This window comes from Oncorhynchus mykiss, chromosome 9 (genome assembly GCF_057628025.1).
Source record: "Oncorhynchus mykiss isolate SJ-2025 chromosome 9, ASM5762802v1, whole genome shotgun sequence".
NCBI classification, from domain to species: Eukaryota; Metazoa; Chordata; class Actinopteri; order Salmoniformes; family Salmonidae; genus Oncorhynchus; species Oncorhynchus mykiss.
The window spans coordinates 78,938,956-78,961,370 of NC_143030.1; the positions used below are offsets into that span (position 1 = coordinate 78,938,956).

General features: G+C 46.9%; 1 protein-coding gene across 1 annotated transcript in view; it reads right to left on the reverse strand.

The window, feature by feature from the left end:
* The window catches only part of LOC110531282 (XK-related protein 7-like), a 211,041-nt gene that overhangs the window by 15,643 nt on the left and 172,983 nt on the right, over positions 1-22,415 (reverse strand). Inside the window, exon 2 of the mRNA XM_036986976.2 lies at positions 13,075-13,268. Coding sequence (XP_036842871.2) covers positions 13,075-13,268 — 194 coding nt within the window. The remainder of the gene's footprint in view (positions 1-13,074; positions 13,269-22,415) is intronic.

Genomic DNA, 22,415 nt, shown 5'->3' on the forward strand with positions numbered 1-22,415 from the left:
GATTTTTGTAGTTCGTTCCAGTCATTGGCAGCAGAGAACTGGAAGGAGAGGCGGCCAAAGAAAGAATTGGTTTTGGGGGTGACTAGAGAGATATACCTGCTGGAGCGTGTGCTACAGGTGGGAGATGCTATGGTGACCAGCGAGCTGAGATAAAGGGGGACTTTACCTAGCAGGGTCTTGTAGATGACATGGAGCCAGTGGGTTTGGCGACGAGTATGAAGCGAGGGCCAGCCAACGAGAGCGTACAGGTCGCAATGGTGGGTAGTATATGGGGCTTTGGTGACAAAACGGATTGCACTGTGATAGACTGCATCCAATTTGTTGAGTAGGGTATTGGAGGCTATTTTGTAAATGACATCGCCAAAGTCGAGGATTGATAGGATGGTCAGTTTTACAAGGGAATGTTTGGCAGCATGAGTGAAGGATGCTTTGTTGTGAAATAGGAAGCCAATTCTAGATTTAACTTTGGATTGGAGATGTTTGATATGGGTCTGGAAGGAGAGTTTACAGTCTAACAAGACACCTAAGTATTTGTAGTTGTCCATGTATTCTAAGTCAGAGCCGTGCAGAGTAGTGATGTTGGACAGGAGGGTAGGTACAGGTAGCGATCAGTAGAAGAGCATGCATTTAGTATTACTTGTATTTAAGAGCAATTGGAGGCCACGGAAGGAGAGTTGTATGGCATTGAAGCTTGCCTGGAGGGTTGTTAACACAGTGTCCAAAGAAGGGCCGGAAGTATACAGAATGGTGTCGTCTGCGTAGAGGTGGATCAGAGACTCACCAGCAGCAAGAGCGACCTCATTGATGTATACAGAGAAGAGAGTCGGTCCAAGAATTGAACCCTGTGGCACCCCCATAGAGACTGCCAGAGGTCCGGACAGCAGACCCTCCGATTTGACACACTGAACTCTATCAGAGAAGTAGTTGGTGAACCAGGCGAGGCAATCATTTGAGAAACCAAGGCTGTCGAGTCTGCCGATGAGGATGTGGTGATTGACTGAGTCGAAAGCCTTGGCCAGATCAATGACTACGGCTGCACAGTAATGTTTCTTATCGATGGCGGTTAAGATATCGTTTAGGACCTTGAGCGTGGCTGAGGTGCACCCATGACCAGCTCTGAAACCAGATTGCATAGCAGAGAAGGTATGGTGAGATTCGAAATGGTCGGTAATCTGTTTGTTGACTTGGCTTTCGAAGACCTTAGAAAGGCATGGTAGGATAGATATAGGTCTGTAGCAGTTTGGGTCAAGAGTGTCCCCCCCTTTGAAGAGGGGGATGACCGCAGATGCTTTCCAATCTTTGGGAATCTCAGACGACACGAAAGAGAGGTTGAACAGGCTAGTAATAGGGGTGGCAACAATTTCGGCAGATAATTTTAGAAAGAAAGGGTCCAGATTGTCTAGCCCGGCTGATTTGTAGGGGTCCAGATTTTGCAGCTCTTTCAGAACATCAGCTGAATGGATTTGGGAGAAGGAGAAATGGGGAAGGCTTGGGCGAGTTGCTGTTGGGGGTGCAGTGCTGTTGACCGGGGTAGGAGTAGCCAGGTGGAAAGCATGGCCAGCCGTAGAAAAATACTTATTGAAATTCTCAATTATGGTGGATTTATCAGTGGTGACAGTGTTTCCTATCTTCAGTGCAGTGGGCAGCTGGGAGGAGGTGTTCTTATTCTCCATGGACTTTACAGTGTCCCAGAACTTTTTTGAGTTCGTGTTGCAGGAAGCAAATTTCTGCTTGAAAAAGCTAGCCTTGGCTTTTCTAACTGCCTGTGTATAATGGTTTCTAGCTTCCCTGAACAGCTGCATATCACGGGGGCTGTTCGATGCTAATGCAGAACGCCATAGGATGTTTTTGTGTTGGTTAAGGGCAGTCAGGTCTGGGGAGAACCAAGGGCTATATCTGTTCCTGGTTCTAAATTTCTTGAATGGGGCATGTTTATTTAAGATGGTTAGGAAGACATTTAAAAAAAATATCCAGGCATCCTCTACTGACGGGATGAGATCAATATCCTTCCAGGATACCCCGGCCAGGTCGATTAGAAAGGCCTGCTCGCTGAAGTGTTTCAGGGAGCGTTTTACAGTGATGAGTGGAGGTCGTTTGACCGCTGACCCATTACGGATGCAGGCAATGAGGCAGTGATAGCTGAGATCTTGGTTGAAGACAGCAGAGGTGTATTTAGAGGGGAAGTTGGTTAGGATGATGTCTATGAGGGTGCCCGTGTTTAAGGCTTTGGGGAGGTACCTGGTAGGTTCATTGATAATTTGTGTGAGATTGAGGGCATCAAGCTTAGATTGTAGGATGGCTGGGGTGTTAAGCATGTTTCAGTTTAGGTCGCCTAGCAGCACGAGCTCTGAAGACAGATGGGGGGCAATCAGTTCACATATGGTGTCCAGAGCACAGCTGGGGGCAGAGGGTGGTCTATAGCAGGCGGCAACGGTGAGAGACTTGTTTTTAGAGAGGTGGATTTTTAAAAGTAGAAGTTCAAATTGTTTGGGTACAGACCTGGATAGTAGGACAGAACTCTGCAGGCTATCTTTGCAGTAGATTGCAACACCGCCCCCTTTGGCAGTTCTATCTTGTCTGAAAATGTTGTAGTTTGGAATTAAAATTTCTGAATTTTTGGTGGTCTTCCTAAGCCAGGATTCAGACACAGCTAGAACATCCGGGTTGGCAGAGTGTGCTAAAGCAGTGAATAGAACAAACTTAGGGAGGAGGCTTCTAATGTTAACATGCATGAAACCAAGGCTATTACGGTTACAGAAGTCGTCAAAAGAGAGCGCCTAGGGAATAGGAGTGGAGCTAGGCACTGCAGGGCCTGGATTCACCTCTAAATCGTCCCAGACTTGTACACGTTGTACACATATTAACCAGACCATCCCCTGGTATGACACAGGGATATATTAACCAGACCATCCCCTGGCATGGCACAGTGATATATTAACCAGACCATCCCTTGGCATGGCACAGTGCAATATTAACCAGACCATCCCCTGGCACAGTGATATATCAACCAGACCATCCCCTGGCATGGCAAAGTGCTATATTAACCAGACCATCCCCTGGTACAGTGCTATATTAACTAGACCATCCCCTGGCACAGTGCTATATTAACCAGACAATCCCCTGGCATGGCACAGTGCTAAATTAACCAGACCATCCCCTGGCACAGTGCTATATTAACCAGACCATCCCCTGGCATGGCACAGTGATATATTAACCAGACCATCCCCTGGCATGGCAAAGTGCTATATTACCCAGACCATCCCCTGGTACAGTGCTATATTAACCAGACCATCCCTTGGCATGGCACAGTGCTATATTAACCAGACCAGCCCCTGGCATGACACAGTGATATATTAACCAGACCATCCCTTGGCATGGCACAGTGCTATATTAACCAGACCATCCCCTGGCATGGCACAGTGATATATTAACCAGACCATCCCCTGGCATGGCAAAGTGCTATATTAACCAGACCATCCCCTGGTACAGTGCTATATTTACTAGACCATCCCCTGGCACAGTGCTATATTAACCAGACAATCCCCTGGCATGGCACAGTGCTAAATTAACCAGAACATCCCCTGGCACAGTGCTATATTAACCAGACCATCCCCTGGCATGGCACAGTGCTATAAGAGCACAGTACCCCTATGTCAAGAGAGAGGGTATTGGCCCAGGGTGGAAACTCAGAATACTAGACACTGAGGAAATGTAAACAACCTCTGTCAACGTGTACAAGTCTGGTACAGTAATGGAGCAGTCTGGGACAGTAATGGTGCAGTCTGGGACAGTAATGGAGCAGTCTGGGACAGTAATGGTGCAGTCTGGGACAGTAATGGAGCAGACAGTAATGGTGCAGTCTGGGACAGTAATGGAGCAGCCTGGGACAGTAATGGTGCAGTCTGGGACAGTAATGGAGCAGACAGTAATGGTGCAGTCTGGGACAGTAATGGAGCAGTCTGGGACAGTAATGGAGCAGTCTGGGACAGTAATGGTGCAGTCTGGGACAGTAATGGTGCAGACAGTAATGGTGCAGTCTGGGACAGTAATGGAGCAGTCTGGGACAGTAATGGAGCAGACTGGGACAGTAATGGTGCAGACAGTAATGGTGCAGTCTGGGACAGTAATGGAGCAGCCTGGGACAGTAATGGAGCAGTCTGGGACAGTAATGGTGCAGACAGTAATGGTGCAGTCTGGGACAGTAATGGAGCAGTCTGGGACAGTAATGGTGCAGACAGTAATGGAGCAGTCTGGGACAGTAATGGTGCAGTCTGGGACAGTAATGGTGCAGTCTGGGACAGTAATGGTGCAGACAGTAATGGTGCAGTCTGGGACAGTAGTGGTGCAGTCTGGGACAGTAATGGTGCAGTCTGGGACAGTAATGGTGCAGACAGTAATGGTGCAGTCTGGGACAGTAGTGGTGCAGTCTGGGACAGTAATGGTGCAGTCTGGGACAGTAATGGTACAGACAGTAATGGTGCAGTCTGGGACAGTAATGGTGCAGTCTGGGACAATAATGGTGCAGTCTGGGACAATAATGGTGCAGACAGTAATGGAGCAGTCTGGGACAGTAATGGAGCAGTCTGGGACAGTAATGGAGCAGTCTGGGACAGTAATGGTGCAGTCTGGGACAGTAATGGTGCAGTCTGGGACAGTAATGGTGCAGACAGTAATGGTGCAGTCTGTGACAGTAGTGGTGCAGTCTGGGACAGTAATGGTGCAGTCAGGGACAGTAATGGTGCAGACAGTAATGGTGCAGTCTGGGACAGTAGTGGTGCAGTCTGGGACAGTAATGGTGCAGTCTGGGACAGTAATGGTGCAGACAGTAATGGTGCAGTCTGGGACAGTAATGGTGCAGTCTGGGACAATAATGGTGCAGTCTGGGACAATAATGGTGCAGACAGTAATGGAGCAGTCTGGGACAGTAATGGAGCAGTCTGGGACAGTAATGGTACAGTCTGGGACAGTAATGGAGCAGTCTGGGACAGGAATGGTGCAGACAGTAATGGAGCAGTCTGGGACAGTAATGGTGCAGTCTGGGACAGTAATGGTGCAGTCTGGGACAGTAATGGTGCAGTCTGGGACAGTAATGGTGCAGTCTGGGACAGTAATGGAGCAGTCTGGGACAGTAATGGAGCAGTTTAGGACAGTAATGGTGCAGTCTGGGACAGTAGTGGTGCAGTCTGGGACAGTAATGGAGCAGTCTGGGACAGTAATGGAGCAGTCTGGGACAGTAGTGGTGCAGTCTGGGACAGTAGTGGTGCAGTCTGGGACAGTAATGGTGCAGTCTGGGACAGTAATGGTGCAGTCTGGGACAGTAGTGGTGCAGACAGTAATGGTGCAGTCTGGGAGAGTAATGGAGCAGTCTGGGACAGTAATGGAGCAGTCTGGGACAGTAGTGGTGCAGTCTGGGACAGTAATGGAGCAGTCTGGGACAGTGATGGTGCAGTCTGGGACAGTAGCGGTGCAGTCTGGGACAGTAATGGTGCAGTCTGGGACAGTAATGGTACAGTCTGGGACAGTAATGGTGCAGACAGTAATGTTGCAGTCTGGGACAGTAATGGTGCAGACAGTAATGGTGCAGTCTGGGACAGTAATGGTGCAGTCTGGGACAGTAATGGAATAGTCTGGGACAGTAATGGAGTAGTCTGGAACAGTAATGGTGCAGAAAGTAATGGTGCAGTCTGGGACCGTAATGGAGCAGTCTGGGACAGTAATGGTGCAGTCTGGGACTGTAATGGTGCAGTCTGGGACAGTAGTGGTGCAGTCTGGGACAGTAATGGAGCAGTCTGGGACAGTAATGGAGCGGTCTGGGACAGTAATGGTGCAGTCTGGGACAGTAATGGTGCAGTCTGGGACAGTAATGGTGCAGTCTGGGAGAGTAATGGAGCAGTCTGGGACAGTCATGGAGCAGTCTGGGACAGTAGTGGTGCAGTCTGGGACAGTAATGGAGCAGTCTGGGACAGTAATGGTGCAGTCTGGAACAGTAATGGTGCAGTCTGGGACTGTAATGGTGCAGTCTGGGACAGTAGTGGTGCAGTCTGGGACAGTAATGGAGCAGTCTGGGACAGTAATGGTGCAGTCTGGGACAGTATTGGTGCAGTCTGGGACAGTAATGGAGCAGTCTGGGACAGTAATGGAGCGGTCTGGGACAGTAATGGTGCAGTCTGGGACAGTAATGGTGCAGTCTGGGACAGTAATGGTGCAGTCTGGGAGAGTAATGGAGCAGTCTGGGACAGTAATGGAGCAGTCTGGGACAGTAGTGGTGCAGTCTGGGACAGTAATGGAGCAGTCTGGGACAGTAATGGTGCAGTCTGGAACAGTAATGGTGCAGTCTGGGACAGTAATGATGCAGTCTGGGACAGTAATGGAGCAGTCTGGGACAGTAATGGTGCAGTCTGGGACAGTAATGGTGCAGTCTGGGACAGTAGTAGTGCAGTCTGGGACAGTAATGGTGCAGTCTGGGACAGTAATGGTGCAGACAGTAATGGTGCAGTCTGGGACAGTAGTGGTGCAGTCTGGGACAGTAATGGTGCAGTCTGGGACAGTAATGGTGCAGTCTGGGACAGTAATGGAGCAGTCTGGGACAGTAATGGTGCAGTCTGGGACAGTAATGGTGCAGACAGTAATGGTGCAGTCTGGGACAGTAATGGAGCAGTCTGGGACAGTAATGGTGCAGACAGTAATGGTGCAGTCTGGGACAGTAGTGGTGCAGTCTGGGACAGTAATGGTGCAGTCTGGGACAGTAATGGTGCAGTCTGGGACAGTAATGGTGCAGTCTGGGACAGTAGTGGTGCAGTCTGGGACAGTAATGGTGCAGTCTGGGACAGTAATTGTGCAGTCTGGGACAGTAATGGTGCAGTCTGGGACAGTAATGGTGCAGTCTGGGACAGTAATGGAGCAGTCTGGGACAGTAATGGAGCAGCCTGGGACAGTAATGGAGCAGACAGTAATGGTGCAGTCTGGGACAGTAATGGAGCAGTCTGGGACAGTAATGGTGCAGACAGTAATGGTGCAGTCTGGGACAGTAATGGTGCAGACAGTAATGGTGCAGTCTGGGACAGTAATGGAGCAGTCTGGGACATTAATGGTGCAGACAGTAATGGTGCAGTCTGGGACAGTAATGGAGCAGTCTGGGACAGTAATGGTGCAGACAGTAATGGTGCAGTCTGGGACAGTAATGGTGCAGTCTGGGACAGTAATGGTGCAGTCTGGGACAATAATGGTGCAGTCTGGGACAGTAATGGTGCAGACAGTAATGGTACAGTCTGGGACAATAATGGTGCAGTCTGGGACAGTAATGGTGCAGACAGTAATGGAGCAGTCTGGGACAGTAATGGTGCAGTCTGGGACAGTAGTGGTGCAGTCTGGGACAGTAATGGTGCAGTCTGGGACAGTAATGGTGCAATCTGGGACATTAATGGTGCAATCTGGGACAGTAATGGAGCAGTCTGGGACAGTAATGGAGCAGTCTGGGACAGTAATGGAGCAGTCTGGGACAGTAGTGGTGCAGTCTGGGACAGTAGTGGTGCAGTCTGGGACAGTAATGGTGCAGTCTGGGACAGTAATGGTGCAGTCTGGGACAGTAATGGAGCAGGGCTACCTCATGCAGTTCCAGCAGGACTTTTACGGGATCAAAGAGAAGGAACAGCAGGAAAAGCTCTCTGTGACGACTCCCCCATCTTGAGTAAGTCACCCCTCCTCAGTACTGAACACACCAACAGCACCCCCCCCCCCCCCCTCCCCAGTACTGAACACTCCCAGGTCCCATAACTGCACTGATCCTCCATCACAGAGAGGGATAAATTCACAGAGCTGGAGAGAAACACGGTGGAGCTCAGAGAGCTAGTCCACACAATCGAGACAGAACCAACACCCCTCCAACAAGACACGGAGGGCAGAAGGTGGAGATGGACGTTTGTCTGAGAGAGCTGGATGCTCTACGGACTGAGGTGAGATAACTTAACTTGTTATGGCTGCAATCCCGATATCGGTATAAGTGTCATCAACAACCGCTGAATAGCATAGCGCTACATACAATAAATATGACTATAAATATTTATATTCATGAAATCACAAGTGCAATATAGGAAAACACAACTTAGCCTTTTGTTAATCCACCTGTCGTGTCAGATTTTGAAATTGTGCTTTACAGCGAAAGCAATCCAAGCGTTTGTGTAAGTTTATCGATCGCACGACAAAACATTAAGTACACTTAGCATTAGGTAGCTCGGTCACAAAAATCTGAAAAGCAATCAAAGTAATCGTTTACCTTTGATGATCTTCGGATGTTTTCACTCACGAGACTCCCAGTTACACAACAAATGTTCCTTTTGTTCCATAAAGACTATTTTTAGATCCAAAATACCCCCGTTTGTTTGTCGCGTTATGTTCAGAAATCCACAAGAAAGAGCGTTGACGACAACGCAGACAAATTCCAAATAGTTTCCATAATGTCCACAGAAACAAGTCAAACGTTTTTTTATAATCAACCCTCAGGTTGTTTTTAAAATATATAATCGATAATATATCAACCGCAAATGTATTTTACAGGAGGAGAGGGAAAAGCAATACCTATCCAAACTCTGTTGCGCGAGCAAAACTCATGTGACCACTTGACGCGATGTTATCGTTCTGGCTCGTTTTTCAAAATAAAAGCCTGAAACTATGTCTGAAGACTGTTGACACCTTGAGGAAGCGATAGGAAAAGGAATCTGGTTGATATCCCTCTAAATGGAGCAAAGGGAGGCTATGGAACATGGAGTTTTCAAAATAGAAGCCACTTCCTGCTTTGATTTTCCTCAGTGTTTCACCTGCAATATCAGTTCTGTTATACTCACAGACAATATTTTGACAGTTTTGGAAACTTTAGAGTGTTTTCTATCCAATACTAATAATAATATGCATATATTAGCAACTGAGACTGAGGAGCTGGCCGTTTACAATGGGCACCTTTTCATCCAAGCTACTCAATACTGCCCCTGCAGCTATAAAAAGTTAAGAGGCACACAGATCCCCTGTCAGCTCCCCCACACATCCACTGAGGACACACAAAAGCCAGAGATTGTGCTCCTCATTGACTCAAATGGCAAATACATTCAAGAGGATAAACTATTTCCCAAACACAAAGTGGCTTAACTCTGGTGCCCAAACACTAGACATGCCCTGGAGCTGTGGTCGTGGGACAGACTAGGGTCCCCCAGCCACATCATAATTCACACAGGCACAAATGACCTAAGGGCCCAGCAGGAAAGGGTGGCCACAGCTACCACGAAAATACTTTCACCCTGCCACCACACAGCAGGAGAATGCAAACATTTCCCGTGACTGTGCCCCAAAACCTAATGTCTACCTGGTCCACCACTCCAGCCTGGACTTGAACAGCCTTTATGACCAGCTCCACCTCTCCAAGGCAGCAATACCCATCTTTTACCAGGTCCCTGAAGGACATCACCCTCAACCGTAGCCCCAGCACCTCACACAGGAGCAACAGAGCAACGGACACCCCGCCCAGACCAGCGAGACACCCTCCCAGACCTCCTCTCGAAGGACCTGCACCGAGAGAACCCACGCCAAGACCACAGCATCACCAGCCACACACAGGGGGACAAACAGCTACCTGGAGGTGACAGCATTCCCTCCCCCATATGCCCTCCTTGACACAAATACAACAACATAACCAACAAAAATGGTTCACAACTCCTGCAGCTCTGTCGCACGACGGGGTGTGTACACAGTCAATGGTAGGCTTTGAGGGGGACTCCTATGGTAGGTACACCAAAGTACCAGGTGTGCAGCTCCAGCTCATCTCTTGACAGTAGTACTGTAGACTACTTTATCACTGACCTCAACCCAGAGTCTCTCAGAGTGTTCACAGTCAGCTATCAGATGACAGCAAAATTACTGTACTTGAACAGAGCAATACTCAATCAGCTCGCTGGTTACCGTAGCATCACCCACCTGTAGCATGCGCTCCAGCAGGTATATCTCTCTGGTCACCCCCAAAACCAATTCTTCCTTTGGCCGCCTCTCCTTCCAGTTCTCTGCTGCCAATGACTGGAATGAACTACAAAAATCTCTGAAACTGAAAACACTTACAGTGCCTTGCGAAAGTATTCGGCCCCCTTGAACTTTGCGACCTTTTGCCACATTTCAGGCTTCAAACATAAAGATATAAAACTGTATTTTTTTGTGAAGAATCAACAACAAGTGGGACACAATCATGAAGTGGAACGACATTTATTGGATATTTCAAACTTTTTTAACAAATCAAAAACTGAAAAATTGGACTGGTGTGTGTTCCTGTTAACAGTGTTGGACTGGTGTGTGTTCTTGTTAACAGTATTGGACTGGTGTGTGTTCCTGTTCATTAACATTATTGGACTGGTGTGTGTTCCTGTTAACAGTATTGGACTGGTGTGTGTTCCTGTTCATTAACATTATTGGACTGGTGTGTGTTCCTGTTAACAGTATTGGACTGGTGTGTGTTCCTGTTAACAGTATTGGACTGGTGTGTGTTCCTGTTAACATTATTGGACTGGTGTGTGTTCCTGTTAACATTATTGGACTGGTGTGTGTTCCTGTTAACAGTATTGGACTGGTGTGTGTTCCTGTTAACAGTATTGGCCTGGGGTGTGTTCCTGTTAACATTATTGGACTGGTGTGTGTTCCTGTTAACATTATTGGACTGGTGTGTGTTCCTGTTAACAGTATTGGACTGGTGTGTGTTCCTGTTAACAGTATTGGACTGGTGTGTGTTCCTGTTAACATTATTGGACTGGTGTGTGTTCCTGTTAACAGTATTGGACTGGTGTGTGTTCCTGTTAACAGTATTGGACTGGTGTGTGTTCCTGTTAACAGTATTGGACTGGTGTGTGTTCCTGTTAACAGTTTTGGACTGCTGTGTGTTCCTGTTAACAGTTTTGGACTGCTGTGTGTTCCTGTTAACAGTATTGGACTGGTGTGTGTTCCTGTTAACAGTATTGGACTGGTGTGTGTTCCTGTTAACATTATTGGACTGGTGTGTGTTCCTGTTAACAGTATTGGACTGGTGTGTTTCCTGTTAACATTATTGGACTGGTGTGTGTTCCTATTAACAGTATTGGACTGGTGTGTTTCCTGTTAACATTATTGGACTGGTGTGTGTTCCTGTTCATTAACATTATTGGACTGGTGTGTGTTCCTGTTCATTAACATTATTGGACTGGTGTGTGTTCCTGTTAACAGTATTGGACTGGTTTGGATGTCATGTTGTAACGATCGTCGTATAAATCAGACCAATGTGCAGCGTGGTATGCGTGCATTCTCTTTTAATGAATAAAACACTGAACAAAAAACAACAAAATCAACGAACGAAATGTGAAGCCATACAAATAGTGCTGACAGGCAACTAAACGTAGACAAGATCCCACAAACACACATGAAGAAATGGCTACCTAAATATGATCCCCAATCAGAGAGTGGTATGGGGGCTGTGCTTTGGCAAAGTGGGTGGGGTTATATCCTTCCTGTTTGGCCCTGTCCAGGGGTGTCCTCGGATGGGGCCACAGTGTCTCCTGACCCCTCCTGTCTCAGCTTCCAGTATTTATGCTGCAGTAGTTTATGTGTCGGGGGGCTAGGGTCAGTTTGTTATATCTGGAGTACTTCTCCTGTCCTATTCGGTGTCCTGTGTGAATGTAAGTGTGCTCTCTCTAATTCTCTCTTTCTCTCTTTCTTTCTCTCTCTCGGAGGACCTGAGCCCTAGGACCATGCCCCAGGACTACCTGACATGATGACTCCTTGCTGTCCCCAGTCCACCTGGCCGTGCTGCTGCTCCAGTTTCAACTGTTCTGCCTTATTATTATTGGACCATGCTGGTCATTTTATGAACATTTGAACATCTTGGCCATGTTCTGTTATAATCTCCACCCGGCACAGCCAGAAGAGGACTGGCCACCCCACATAGCCTGGTTCCTCTCTAGGTTTCTTCCTAGGTTTTGGCCTTTCTAGGGAGTTTTTCCTAGCCACCGTGCTTCTACACCTGCATTGCTTGCTGTTTGTGGTTTTAGGCTGGGTTTCTGTACAGCACTTTGAGATATCAGCTGATGTACGAAGGGCTATATAAATACATTTGATTTGATTTGATTTGACAACCACCTCTTCATCAACGTCAGCAAGACAATGGAGCTGATCGTGGACAACAGGAAACTGAGGGCCCAGCACGCCCCCATCCACATCTACGGGGGAGTAGTGGAGTGGGTCGAGAGCCTCAAGTTCCTCGGTTTCCACATCACAAAGGAATTAACATGGTCCTCACACACCAAGACAATCGTGAAGAGGGCACGACAACGTCGCTTCCCCCCTCAGTAGGTTGAACGATTTGGCATGGGCCCTCTGATCTTCAAAAAGTGTGCTGCACCATCGAGAGCAACTTGACTGGCTGCATCACCACTTGGTATAGCAACTGCTTGGCTCCCGACTGCAAGGCGCTACAGAGGGTAGTACGTATGGCCCGGTACGTCAGTGGTACAGAGCTCCCTACCATCCAGGACCTCTATACCAGGTGGTGTCAGAGGAAGGCCCTAAACATCTTACCCCCACAAAAATACCCCCTTTTTCTCCCCAATTTTGTGTTATCCAATTGTTAGTAGCTACCATGCATCCTCCGATACACAACCCAACCAAGCCGCACTGCTTCTTAACACAGCGCGCATCCAACCCGGAAGCCAGACGCACCAATGTGTCGGAGGAAACACCGTGCATCTGCCAACCTTGGTTAGCGTGCACTGCGCCCGGCCTGCCACAGGAGTTGCTGGTGCGCGATGAGTCAAGGATATCCCTACCGGCCAAACCCTTCCTAACCCGGACGACGCTAGGCCAATTGTGCTACGCCCCTCTCTCTCTCTCTCTCTCTCTCTCTCTCTCTCTCTGCATGAGAGAGAGAGAGAGAGCGAGAGCAAGAGAGATTTCCAAACCTTCCAAGTCCCCTAAGCAAGCTGGGGCTCTTTTCACAAACACACCCCACAGAGGAGAGCCAGCCAGCCAGCCACACACACTTCACACATCCCCCTCCTGCACACACAGATGCCTACTCACCCTGTAGTGGCAGGACGTGGTTGGCATGTATCATGATGCTGAGTTGTAGCACCAGCTGAGGAGCGCTCTTCAGGAAGGCCTCCAGCAGCCTCAGCATGGTGATGTCAGCACACTCACACATCAACCTCCAGTGGAAGTGACCGCGGTTGCCGTGCCAACTGCTCTGGGCGCCCAGGTAGAGGGTGTGGACATACCTGTAGAGGAGGAAGGGGGATGAGTGTCAGTTGATCAGTCTGTCAATCAGTCAGTCGAGCAGGTCGATCGATGAATCAGTCAACTAACCAATCAGCCAACCGACTAACCAATCAGCTAACCGACTAATCAATCAGCCAACCGACTAATCAATCAACAATGTATTTACATAGAGCATTTAACAAAACAGTTGTCACAAAGTGCTTTACGTTAACCCTGCCTAGTCCCAGACAGGTTCAGGGCCTAGTCCCAGACAGGTTCAGGGCCTAGTCCCAGACAGGTTCAGGACCTAGTCCCAGACAGGTTCAGGACCTAGTCCCAGACAGGTTCAGGGCCTAGTCCCAGACAGGTTCAGGGCCTAGCCCCAGACAGGTTCATGGCCTAGTCCCAGACAGGTTCAGGGCCTAGTCCCAGACAGGTTCAGGGCCTAGTCCCAGACAGATTCAGGGCCTAGCCTCAGACAGGTTCAGGGCCTAGCCTCAGACAGGTTCAGGGCCTAGTCCCAGACAGGTTCCAGTCTACAGACAAACAGACCAAACACTCCACAGTCAGCATGCAGCCAGGTAGGAAACTCACATGGTTACACAGAGGAAATCTACACCACTGCAAATAATGTGCTTTCTTCCTCTTACTTGCCTGTCTTTACTACACTAGACAGCAGCCACTCACTTTACCCTCTCTCTCTCTCTCTCTCTCTCTCTCTCTCTCTCTCTCTCTCTCTCTCTCTCTCTCTCTCTCTCTCTCTCTCTCTCTCTCTCTCTCTCTCTCTCTCTGTCTCTACTGTTAATTTCTATTGTTTATTTAACTTTTGAATATTATCTACCTCACTTGCTTTGGCAATGTTAACACATGTTTTCCATGCCAATAAAGCCCCTTAAATTGAATTGAATTGAGAGAGAGAACAGACAAGCAGATGAGCTCCTGCATTTTTTGTTTTTACAAAAATATAGATTTAGAGTTCGATAAACTTGGATTTTTACAACATACTACCCTCTACAATATAACCTTCACTCCAAATCAAAACTCCAAACCTACAATATGATTTTGGACAAATTAACCTGGAAGGATTCCTACTACCAAAGATTTTTATTTCCAAGCTATACAGCAAAATATCTGGAGAACAAACAACAGAAACCTGAAAACACCATCCAACCTGGAACTGAGTAAATCCTGTTTAATCTGAAGCTACAATTAATAATTATCCTCTTAAGGATCCACCCCTTTTTTTTTCAATTTCCTCCTAAAATGACACACCCAAATCTAACTGCCTGTAGCTCAGGCCCTGAAGCAAGGATATGCATATTCTTGGTACCATTTGAAAGGAAACACTTTGAAGTTTATGGAAATGTGGAATGAATGTAGAAGAAGTTAAACAAACCCACAGACGAGCAATCGTAAACGGAAAGTCAACCTCCCAGCACAGAGCACTACTCCCTCATTGAAACGAAGGATACATTCACCCAGCTGGAGGTAAGGTAGGTGGAGCTGGAACAGCAGGTGATCACACTTCAGTCAGCACAAAGAAATAGTCCAGCTCAACATTACGCCTCAACCAGACCTGGAGAGCTGGAGGTGGAGAGAGACATATCTGCAGTCTGGACTGTGGTGAGACAACATCAACAGGAGAAAGTGCAGGAGCAGGAGAAGAGCAGAGCACTAGAGGAGAGGATCAGACTGCTGGAGGAGAATTTCACCATTATTTAACCAGGTAGGCTAGTTGAGAACACCTTTATTTAACCAGGTAGGCCAGTTGAGAACACCTTTATTTAACCAGGTAGGCTAGTTGAGAACACCTTTATTTAACCAGGTAGGCTAGTTGAGAACATGTTCTCATTTGCAACTGCGACCTGGCCAAGATAAAGCGTAGCAATTCGACACAATACAACAACACAGAGTTACACATGGAATAAACAAAACATACAGTCAATAATACAATAGAACAAAAGAAAACAAAAAGTCTATATACAGTGAGTGCAAATGAGGTAAGTTAAGGGAGTTAAGGAAATAAATAGGCCATGGTGGTGAAGTAATTACAATATAGCAATTAAACACTGGAATGGTAGGATGTGCAGACGATGAATGTGCAGGTCGAGATACTGGGGTGCAAAGGAGCAAGATAAATAAATAAATAAATACAGTATGGGGATGAGGTAGTTGGATGGGCTGTTTACAGATGGGCTATGTACAGGTGCAATGATCTGTGAGCTGCTCTGACAGCTGGTGCTTAAAGCTAGTGAGGGAGATATGAGTCTCCAGCTTCAGAGATTTTTGCAGTTCGTTCCAGTCATGGGCAGCAGAGAACTGTAAGGAAAGACGACCAAAGTAGGAATTGGCTTTGGGGATGACCAGTGAGATATACCTGCTGGAGTACGTGCTATGAGTGGGTGCTGCTATGGTGACCAGTGATGTGAGAAAAGGCGGGGCTTTACCTAGCAGAGACTTGTAAATAACCTGTAGCCAGTGGGTTTGGCGACGAGTATGAAGCGAGGGCCAACGAACGAGAGCGTACAGGTCGCAGTGGTGAGTAGTGTATGGGGCTTTGGTGATAAAACGGATGGCACTGTGATAGACTGCATCCAATTTGTTGAGTAGAGGGTTGGAGGCTATTTTATAGATGACATCACCGAAGTCGAGGATCGGTAGGATGGTCAGTTTTACGAGGGTATGTTTGGCAGCATGAGTGAAGGAGGCTTTGTTGCGATATAGGAAGCCGATTCTAGATTTAATTTTGGATTGGAGATGTTTAATGTGAGTCTGGAAGGAGAGTTTACAGTCTAACCAGACTCCTGGGTATTTGTGGTTGTCCACATATTCAAAGTCAGAACCGTCCAGAGTAGTGATGCTGGACTGGCGGGCAGGTGCTGGCAGTGATCGGTTGAAGAGCATGCATTTAGTTTTACTTGTATTTAAGAGCAGTTGGAGGCCATGGAAGGAGAGTTGTTTGGCGTTGAAGCTCGTCTGGAGGTTAGGTTAACACAGTGTTAATGGAGAACAACCCATTGGAGAGCTGGCAACCCCGGCAGAGAAGCCAGCAGATCAGCACACCTCAGCCCCTGACCATAGCCTCGACTTCACAACAGGACAGACAAATAAATTTAAAAAATCCCCCAAGCCTCGGGGATCCCACACCCTCTGAGCACCCCCACTGTCAGCCACCCTGATAGCCTTCCTGACAACCCCCCCCTCTAAACTATGGTGTCCAAACATCCAGCGCGACCTAGACCTTCTGTCTGAGGATCTACTAGGGTCACCCAGCGCACCCTAGACCTTCTGTCTGAGGACCTACTAGGGTCACCCAGCCACATGAAAATACACCCAGGCACAAACAACCTGAGAACACAGCAGGAAAGGGAGTGATTGAAAAGGCTTCTTCTACTTTACCCAAACACACAAGTGGTTATCTCCACCCTGCTACCATGAAAAGACTTCCACCCTGCTAACATACAAGTGGTTATCTCCACCCTGCTAACATGAAAAGACTTCCACCATGCTACCATACAAGTGGTTATCTCCACCCTGCTACCATACAAGTGGTTATCTCCACCCTGCTACCATGAAAAGACTTCCACCCTGCTAACATACAAGTGGTTATCTCCACCCTGCTACCATGAAAAGACTTCCACCCTGCTAACATACAAGTGGTTATCTCCACCCTGCTAACATGAAAAGACTTCCACCCTGCTACCATACAAGTGGTTATCTCCACCCTGCTACCATACAAGTGGTTATCTCCACCCTGCTACCATACAAGTGGTTATCTCCACCCTGCTAACATACAAGTGGTTATCTCCACCCTGCTAACATACAAGCGGTTATCTCCACCCTGCTAACATACAAGCGGTTATCTCCACCCTGCTACCATACTAGTGGTTATCTCCGCCCTGCTACGATACAAGTGGTTATCTCCACCCAGCTACCATACAAGTGGTTATCTCCACCCTGTTACCACGAAAAGACTTCCACCCTGCTAACATACTAGTGGTTATATCCACCCTGCTAACATACTAGTGGTTATCTCCACCCTGCTACCATACAAGTGGTTATCTCCACCCTGCTACCATACTAGCGGGCAAACACAAGTATTTCCCATGTGCCGCGAAAACCACTTACGACCAGGTCCACCTCTACAAGGCAGCAGTGCCCACCAGTCAGTAGTCTACATTATACTAGTCTACATTATACTGAGGAGTCAGTAGTCTACATCGTACTGAGGAGTCAGTAGTCTACATCGTACTGAGGAGTCAGTAGTCTACATCGTACTGAGGAGTCAGGAGTCTACATTACACTGAGGAGTCAGTGGTCTACATTACACTGAGGAGTCAGTGGTCTACATTATACTGAGGAGTCAGTAGTCTGCATCGTACTGAGTCAGTAGTCTGCATCGTACTGAGTCAGTAGTCTGCATCGTACTGAGGAGTCAGTAGTCTAGATCGTACTGAGTCAGTAGTCTACATTACACTGAGGAGTCAGTAGTCTGCATCGTACTGAGTCAGTAGTCTACATCGTACTGAGGAGTCAGTAGTCTAGATCGTACTGAGTCAGTAGTCTACATTACACTGAGGAGTCAGTAGTCTACATCTGACTGAGTCAGTAGTCTAGATCGTACTGAGTCAGTAGTCTGCATCATACTGAGGAGTGAGTAGTCTACATTACACTGAGGAGTCAGTAGTCTATATTACACTGAGGAGTCAGTAGTCTACATCGTACTGAGTCAGTAGTCTACATCGTACTGAAGAGTCAGTTGTCTGCATCGTACTGAGGAGAAGTAGTCTACATTACACTGAGGAGTCAGTAGTCTACATCGTACTGAGTCAGTAGTCTGCATCGTACTGAGTCAGTAGTCTGCATCGTACTGAGTCAGTAGTCTACATCGTACTGAGTAAGTAGTCTACATTACACTGAGGAGTCAGTAGTCTACATCGTACTGAGGAGTCAGTAGTCTACATTACACTGAGGAGTCAGTAGTCTACATTACACTGAGGAGTCAGTAGTCTACATTACACTGAGGAGTCAGTAGTCTACATTACACTGAGGAGTCATTAGTCTGCATCGTACTGAGGAGTCAGTAGTCTACATCGTACTGAGGAGTCAGTAGTCTGCATCGTACTGAGGAGTCAGTAGTCTACATCGTACTGAGTAGGTAGTCTATATTATACTGAGGAGTCAGTAGTCTACATCGTACTGAGTCAGTAGTCTGCATCGTACTGAGGAGTCAGTAGTCTACATCGTACTGAGTTGGTGGTCTATATTATACTGAGGAGTCACTATTCTACATTACACTGAGGAGTCAGTAGTCTGCATCGTACTGAGGAGTCAGTAGTCTACATTACACTGAGGAGTCAGTAGTCTACATCGTACTAAAGAGTCAGTAGTCTACATCGTACTGAGGAGTCAGTCGTCTACATTACACTGAGGAGTCAGTAGTAGCTCTTTTGATTTGCTCTCTCGGCTCTTTGTTTCAGTCGGCCAGTCTCATAATGTCCTCCGTCTCCACTGAGGATCATTCTATGCATCAGCAGGTTCAAGTTAATGGAATGGTATTGGTGTGAGCCAGGCGTTTTGAACTTGGCCGACTGGCTTGTCACGTGAATCAATGGCTGGTGTTCTGAAGAGAGGAGAGGAGACCTCCGTTACAGAAAGGGGATTTGTTCTCTCCACATGAACTAGCACCATGCAGGATCACGTGCTTCAGCCATGGATGAGAGACCTTCCTCAGAAACTGGTTCTAAAATGATTTGTGAGAGAGAGAGAGAGAGAGACAGAGAGAGAGAGAGAGACAGAGAGAGACAGAGACAGAGAGAGAGAGAATAGGAACATGAATGAGTGAGTATCCCTGAATAGTAGCTCTCTGTCTGTCTGTCTGTCTGTCTGTCTGTCTGTCTGTCTGTCTGTCTGTCTCTTTGTCTGTCTCTTTGTCTGTCTGTCTGTCTGTCTGTCTGTCTGTCTGTCTGTCTGTCTGTCTGTCTGTCTGTCTGTCTGTCTATCTGTCTGTCTGTCTGTCTGTCTGTCATTCCAGGCTGGCTGGTACTGTTTGGAGCTGTCAGGCTGTGGATGATTGACAAGACAGAGTATCCAAGAATCCTCTCCCTAATGTGGACCTGTCAGTCTGTCACCCTCGAAGCTGAGCCACGTACATAACAGCCTGCCGGAGCTCCCACTGCTGCCGCTCAGGACACCACTCTCCATGCCCGTAGATCCAACCGCTCTCAGTACTACACAGCTAAAAAATGATCTCGCAATTCTACAGCTTATAAATGTAGCTCAACATGATCCACCTCTCTTTGCTACATCAATTAACCCATACCCTTACCCTAACCTTAACCAAACTGACAGTGATATACATGAAACTCCTAGACAGGATTGTGTCGAGGCACAGATCTGGGGAAGGGTACCAAAAAATGTCTGCAGCATTGAAGGTCCCCAAGAACACAGTGGCCTCCATCATTCTTAAATGGAACAAGTTTGGAACCACCAAGACTCTTCCTAGAGCTGGCCGCCCGGCCAAACTGAGCAATCAGGGGAGAATGGCCTTGGTCAGGGAGTTCCTCTGCGGAGATGGGGGAACCTTCCAGAAGGACAACCATCTCTGCAGCACTCCATCAATCAGGCCTTTATGGTAGAGTGGCCAGACGGAAGCCACTCCTCAGTAAAAGGTACATGACAGCCCACTTGGAGTTTATCAAAAGGCACCTAAAGGACTCAGACCATGAGAGGCTGAGTCCTTTGGCCTGATATACAGTGCCTTGCGAAAGTATTCGGCCCCCTTGAACTTTGCGACCTTTTGCCACATTTCAGGCTTCAAACATAAAGATATAAAACTGTATTTTTTTGTGAAGAATCAACAACAAGTGGGACACAATCATGAAGTGGAACGATATTTATTGGATATTTCAAACTTTTTTAACAAATCAAAAACTGAAAAATTGGGCGTGCAAAATTATTCAGCCCCCTTAAGTTAATACTTTGTAGCGCCACCTTTTGCTGCGATTATGGCTGTAAGTCGCTTGGGGTATGTCTCTATCAGTTTTGCACATCGAGAGACTGAAATTTTTTCCCATTCCTCCTTGCAAAACAGCTCGAGCTCAGTGAGGTTGGATGGAGAGCATTTGTGAATAGCAGTTTTCAGTTCTTTCCACAGATTCTCGATTGGATTCAGGTCTGGACTTTGACTTGGCCATTCTAACACCTGGATATGTTTATTTTTGAACCATTCCATTGTAGATTTTGCTTTATGTTTTGGATCATTGTCTTGTTGGAAGACAAATCTCCGTCCCAGTCTCAGGTCTTTTGCAGACTCCATCAGGTTTTCTTCCAGAATGGTCCTGTAATTGGCTCCATCCATCTTCCCATCAATTTTAACCATCTTCCCTGTCCCTGCTGAAGAAAAGCAGGCCCAAACCATGATGGTGCCACCACCATGTTTGACAGTGGGGATGGTGTGTTCAGGGTGATGAGCTGTGTTGCTTTTACGCCAAACATAACGTTTTGCATTGTTGCCAAAAAGTTCAATTTTGGTTTCATCTGACCAGAGCACCTTCTTCCACATGTTTGGTGTGTCTCCCAGGTGGCTTGTGGCAAACTTTAACCGACACTTTTTATGGATATCTTTAAGAAATGGCTTTCTTCTTGCCACTCTTCCATAATGGCAAAATTTGTGCAATATATGACTGATTGTTGTCCTATGGACAGAGTCTCCCACCTCAGCTGTAGATCTCTGCAGTTCATCCAGAGTGATCATGGGCCTCTTGGCTGCATCTCTGATCAGTCTTCTCCTTGTATGAGCTGAAAGTTTAGAGGGACGGCCAGGTCTTGGTAGATTTGCAGTGGTCTGATACTCCTTCCATTTCAATATTATCGCTTGCACAGTGCTCCTTGGGATGTTTAAAGCTTGGGAAATCTTTTTGTATCCAAATCCGGCTTTAAACTTCTTCACAACAGTATCTCGGACCTGCCTGGTGTGTTCCTTGTTCTTCATGATGCTTTCTGCGCTTTTAACGGACCTCTGAGACTATCACAGTGCAGGTGCATTTATACGGAGACTTGATTACACACAGGTGGATTGTATTTATCATCATTAGTCATTTAGGTCAACATTGGATCATTCAGAGATCCTCACTGAACTTCTGGAGAGAGTTTGCTGCACTGAAAGTAAAGGGGCTGAATAATTTTGCACGCCCAATTTTTCAGTTTTTGATTTGTTAAAAAAGTTTGAAATATCCAATAAATGTCGTTCCACTTCATGATTGTGTCCCACTTGTTGTTGATTCTTCACACAAAAATACAGTTTTATATCTTTATGTTTGAAGCCTGAAATGTGTCAAAAGGTCGCAAAGTTCAAGGGGGCCGAATACTTTCGCAAGGCACTGTACATTACGCTCCACTATAACACCAATTACTCTCAATACTTCAACCCCCAATACTACATCTCCCTGACAAAAAAACAGGTATTACACACACACACAGACAAAGACACAGGACAGATACCAGGTATCACACAGACACAGGACAGATACCAGGTATCACACAGACACAGGAAAGATACCAGATATCACACAGATACAGGACAGATACCAGGTATCACACAGACACAGGACAGATACCAGGTATCACACAGACACAGGACAGATACCAAGGTATCACACACACACAGGACAGATACCAGGTATCACACACACACAGGACAGATACCAGGTATCACACAGACACAGGACAGATACCAGGTATCAGATTTTTACAAACTGCTAAAAATGGGACTGTGAGGAGCCACACACACAAACGCACTAGAACACTCACTCGACACAAATATTGTTGTATTGGTGGTAGTATACATGTTGTATTGTAGTGGTGGTATTATACATGTTGTATTGTAGTGGTGGTGGTATTATACATGTTGTATTGTAGTGGTGGTATTATACATGTTGTATTGTAGTGGTGGTATTATACATGTTGTATTGTAGTGGTGGTATTATACATGTTGTATTGTAGTGGTGGTATTATACATGTTGTATTGTAGTGGTGGTGGTATTATACATGTTGTATTGTAGTGGTGGTATTATACATGTTGTATTGTAGTGGTGGTATTATACATGTTGTATTGTAGTGGTGGTATTATACATGTTGTATTATAGTGGTGGTGTTATACATGTTGT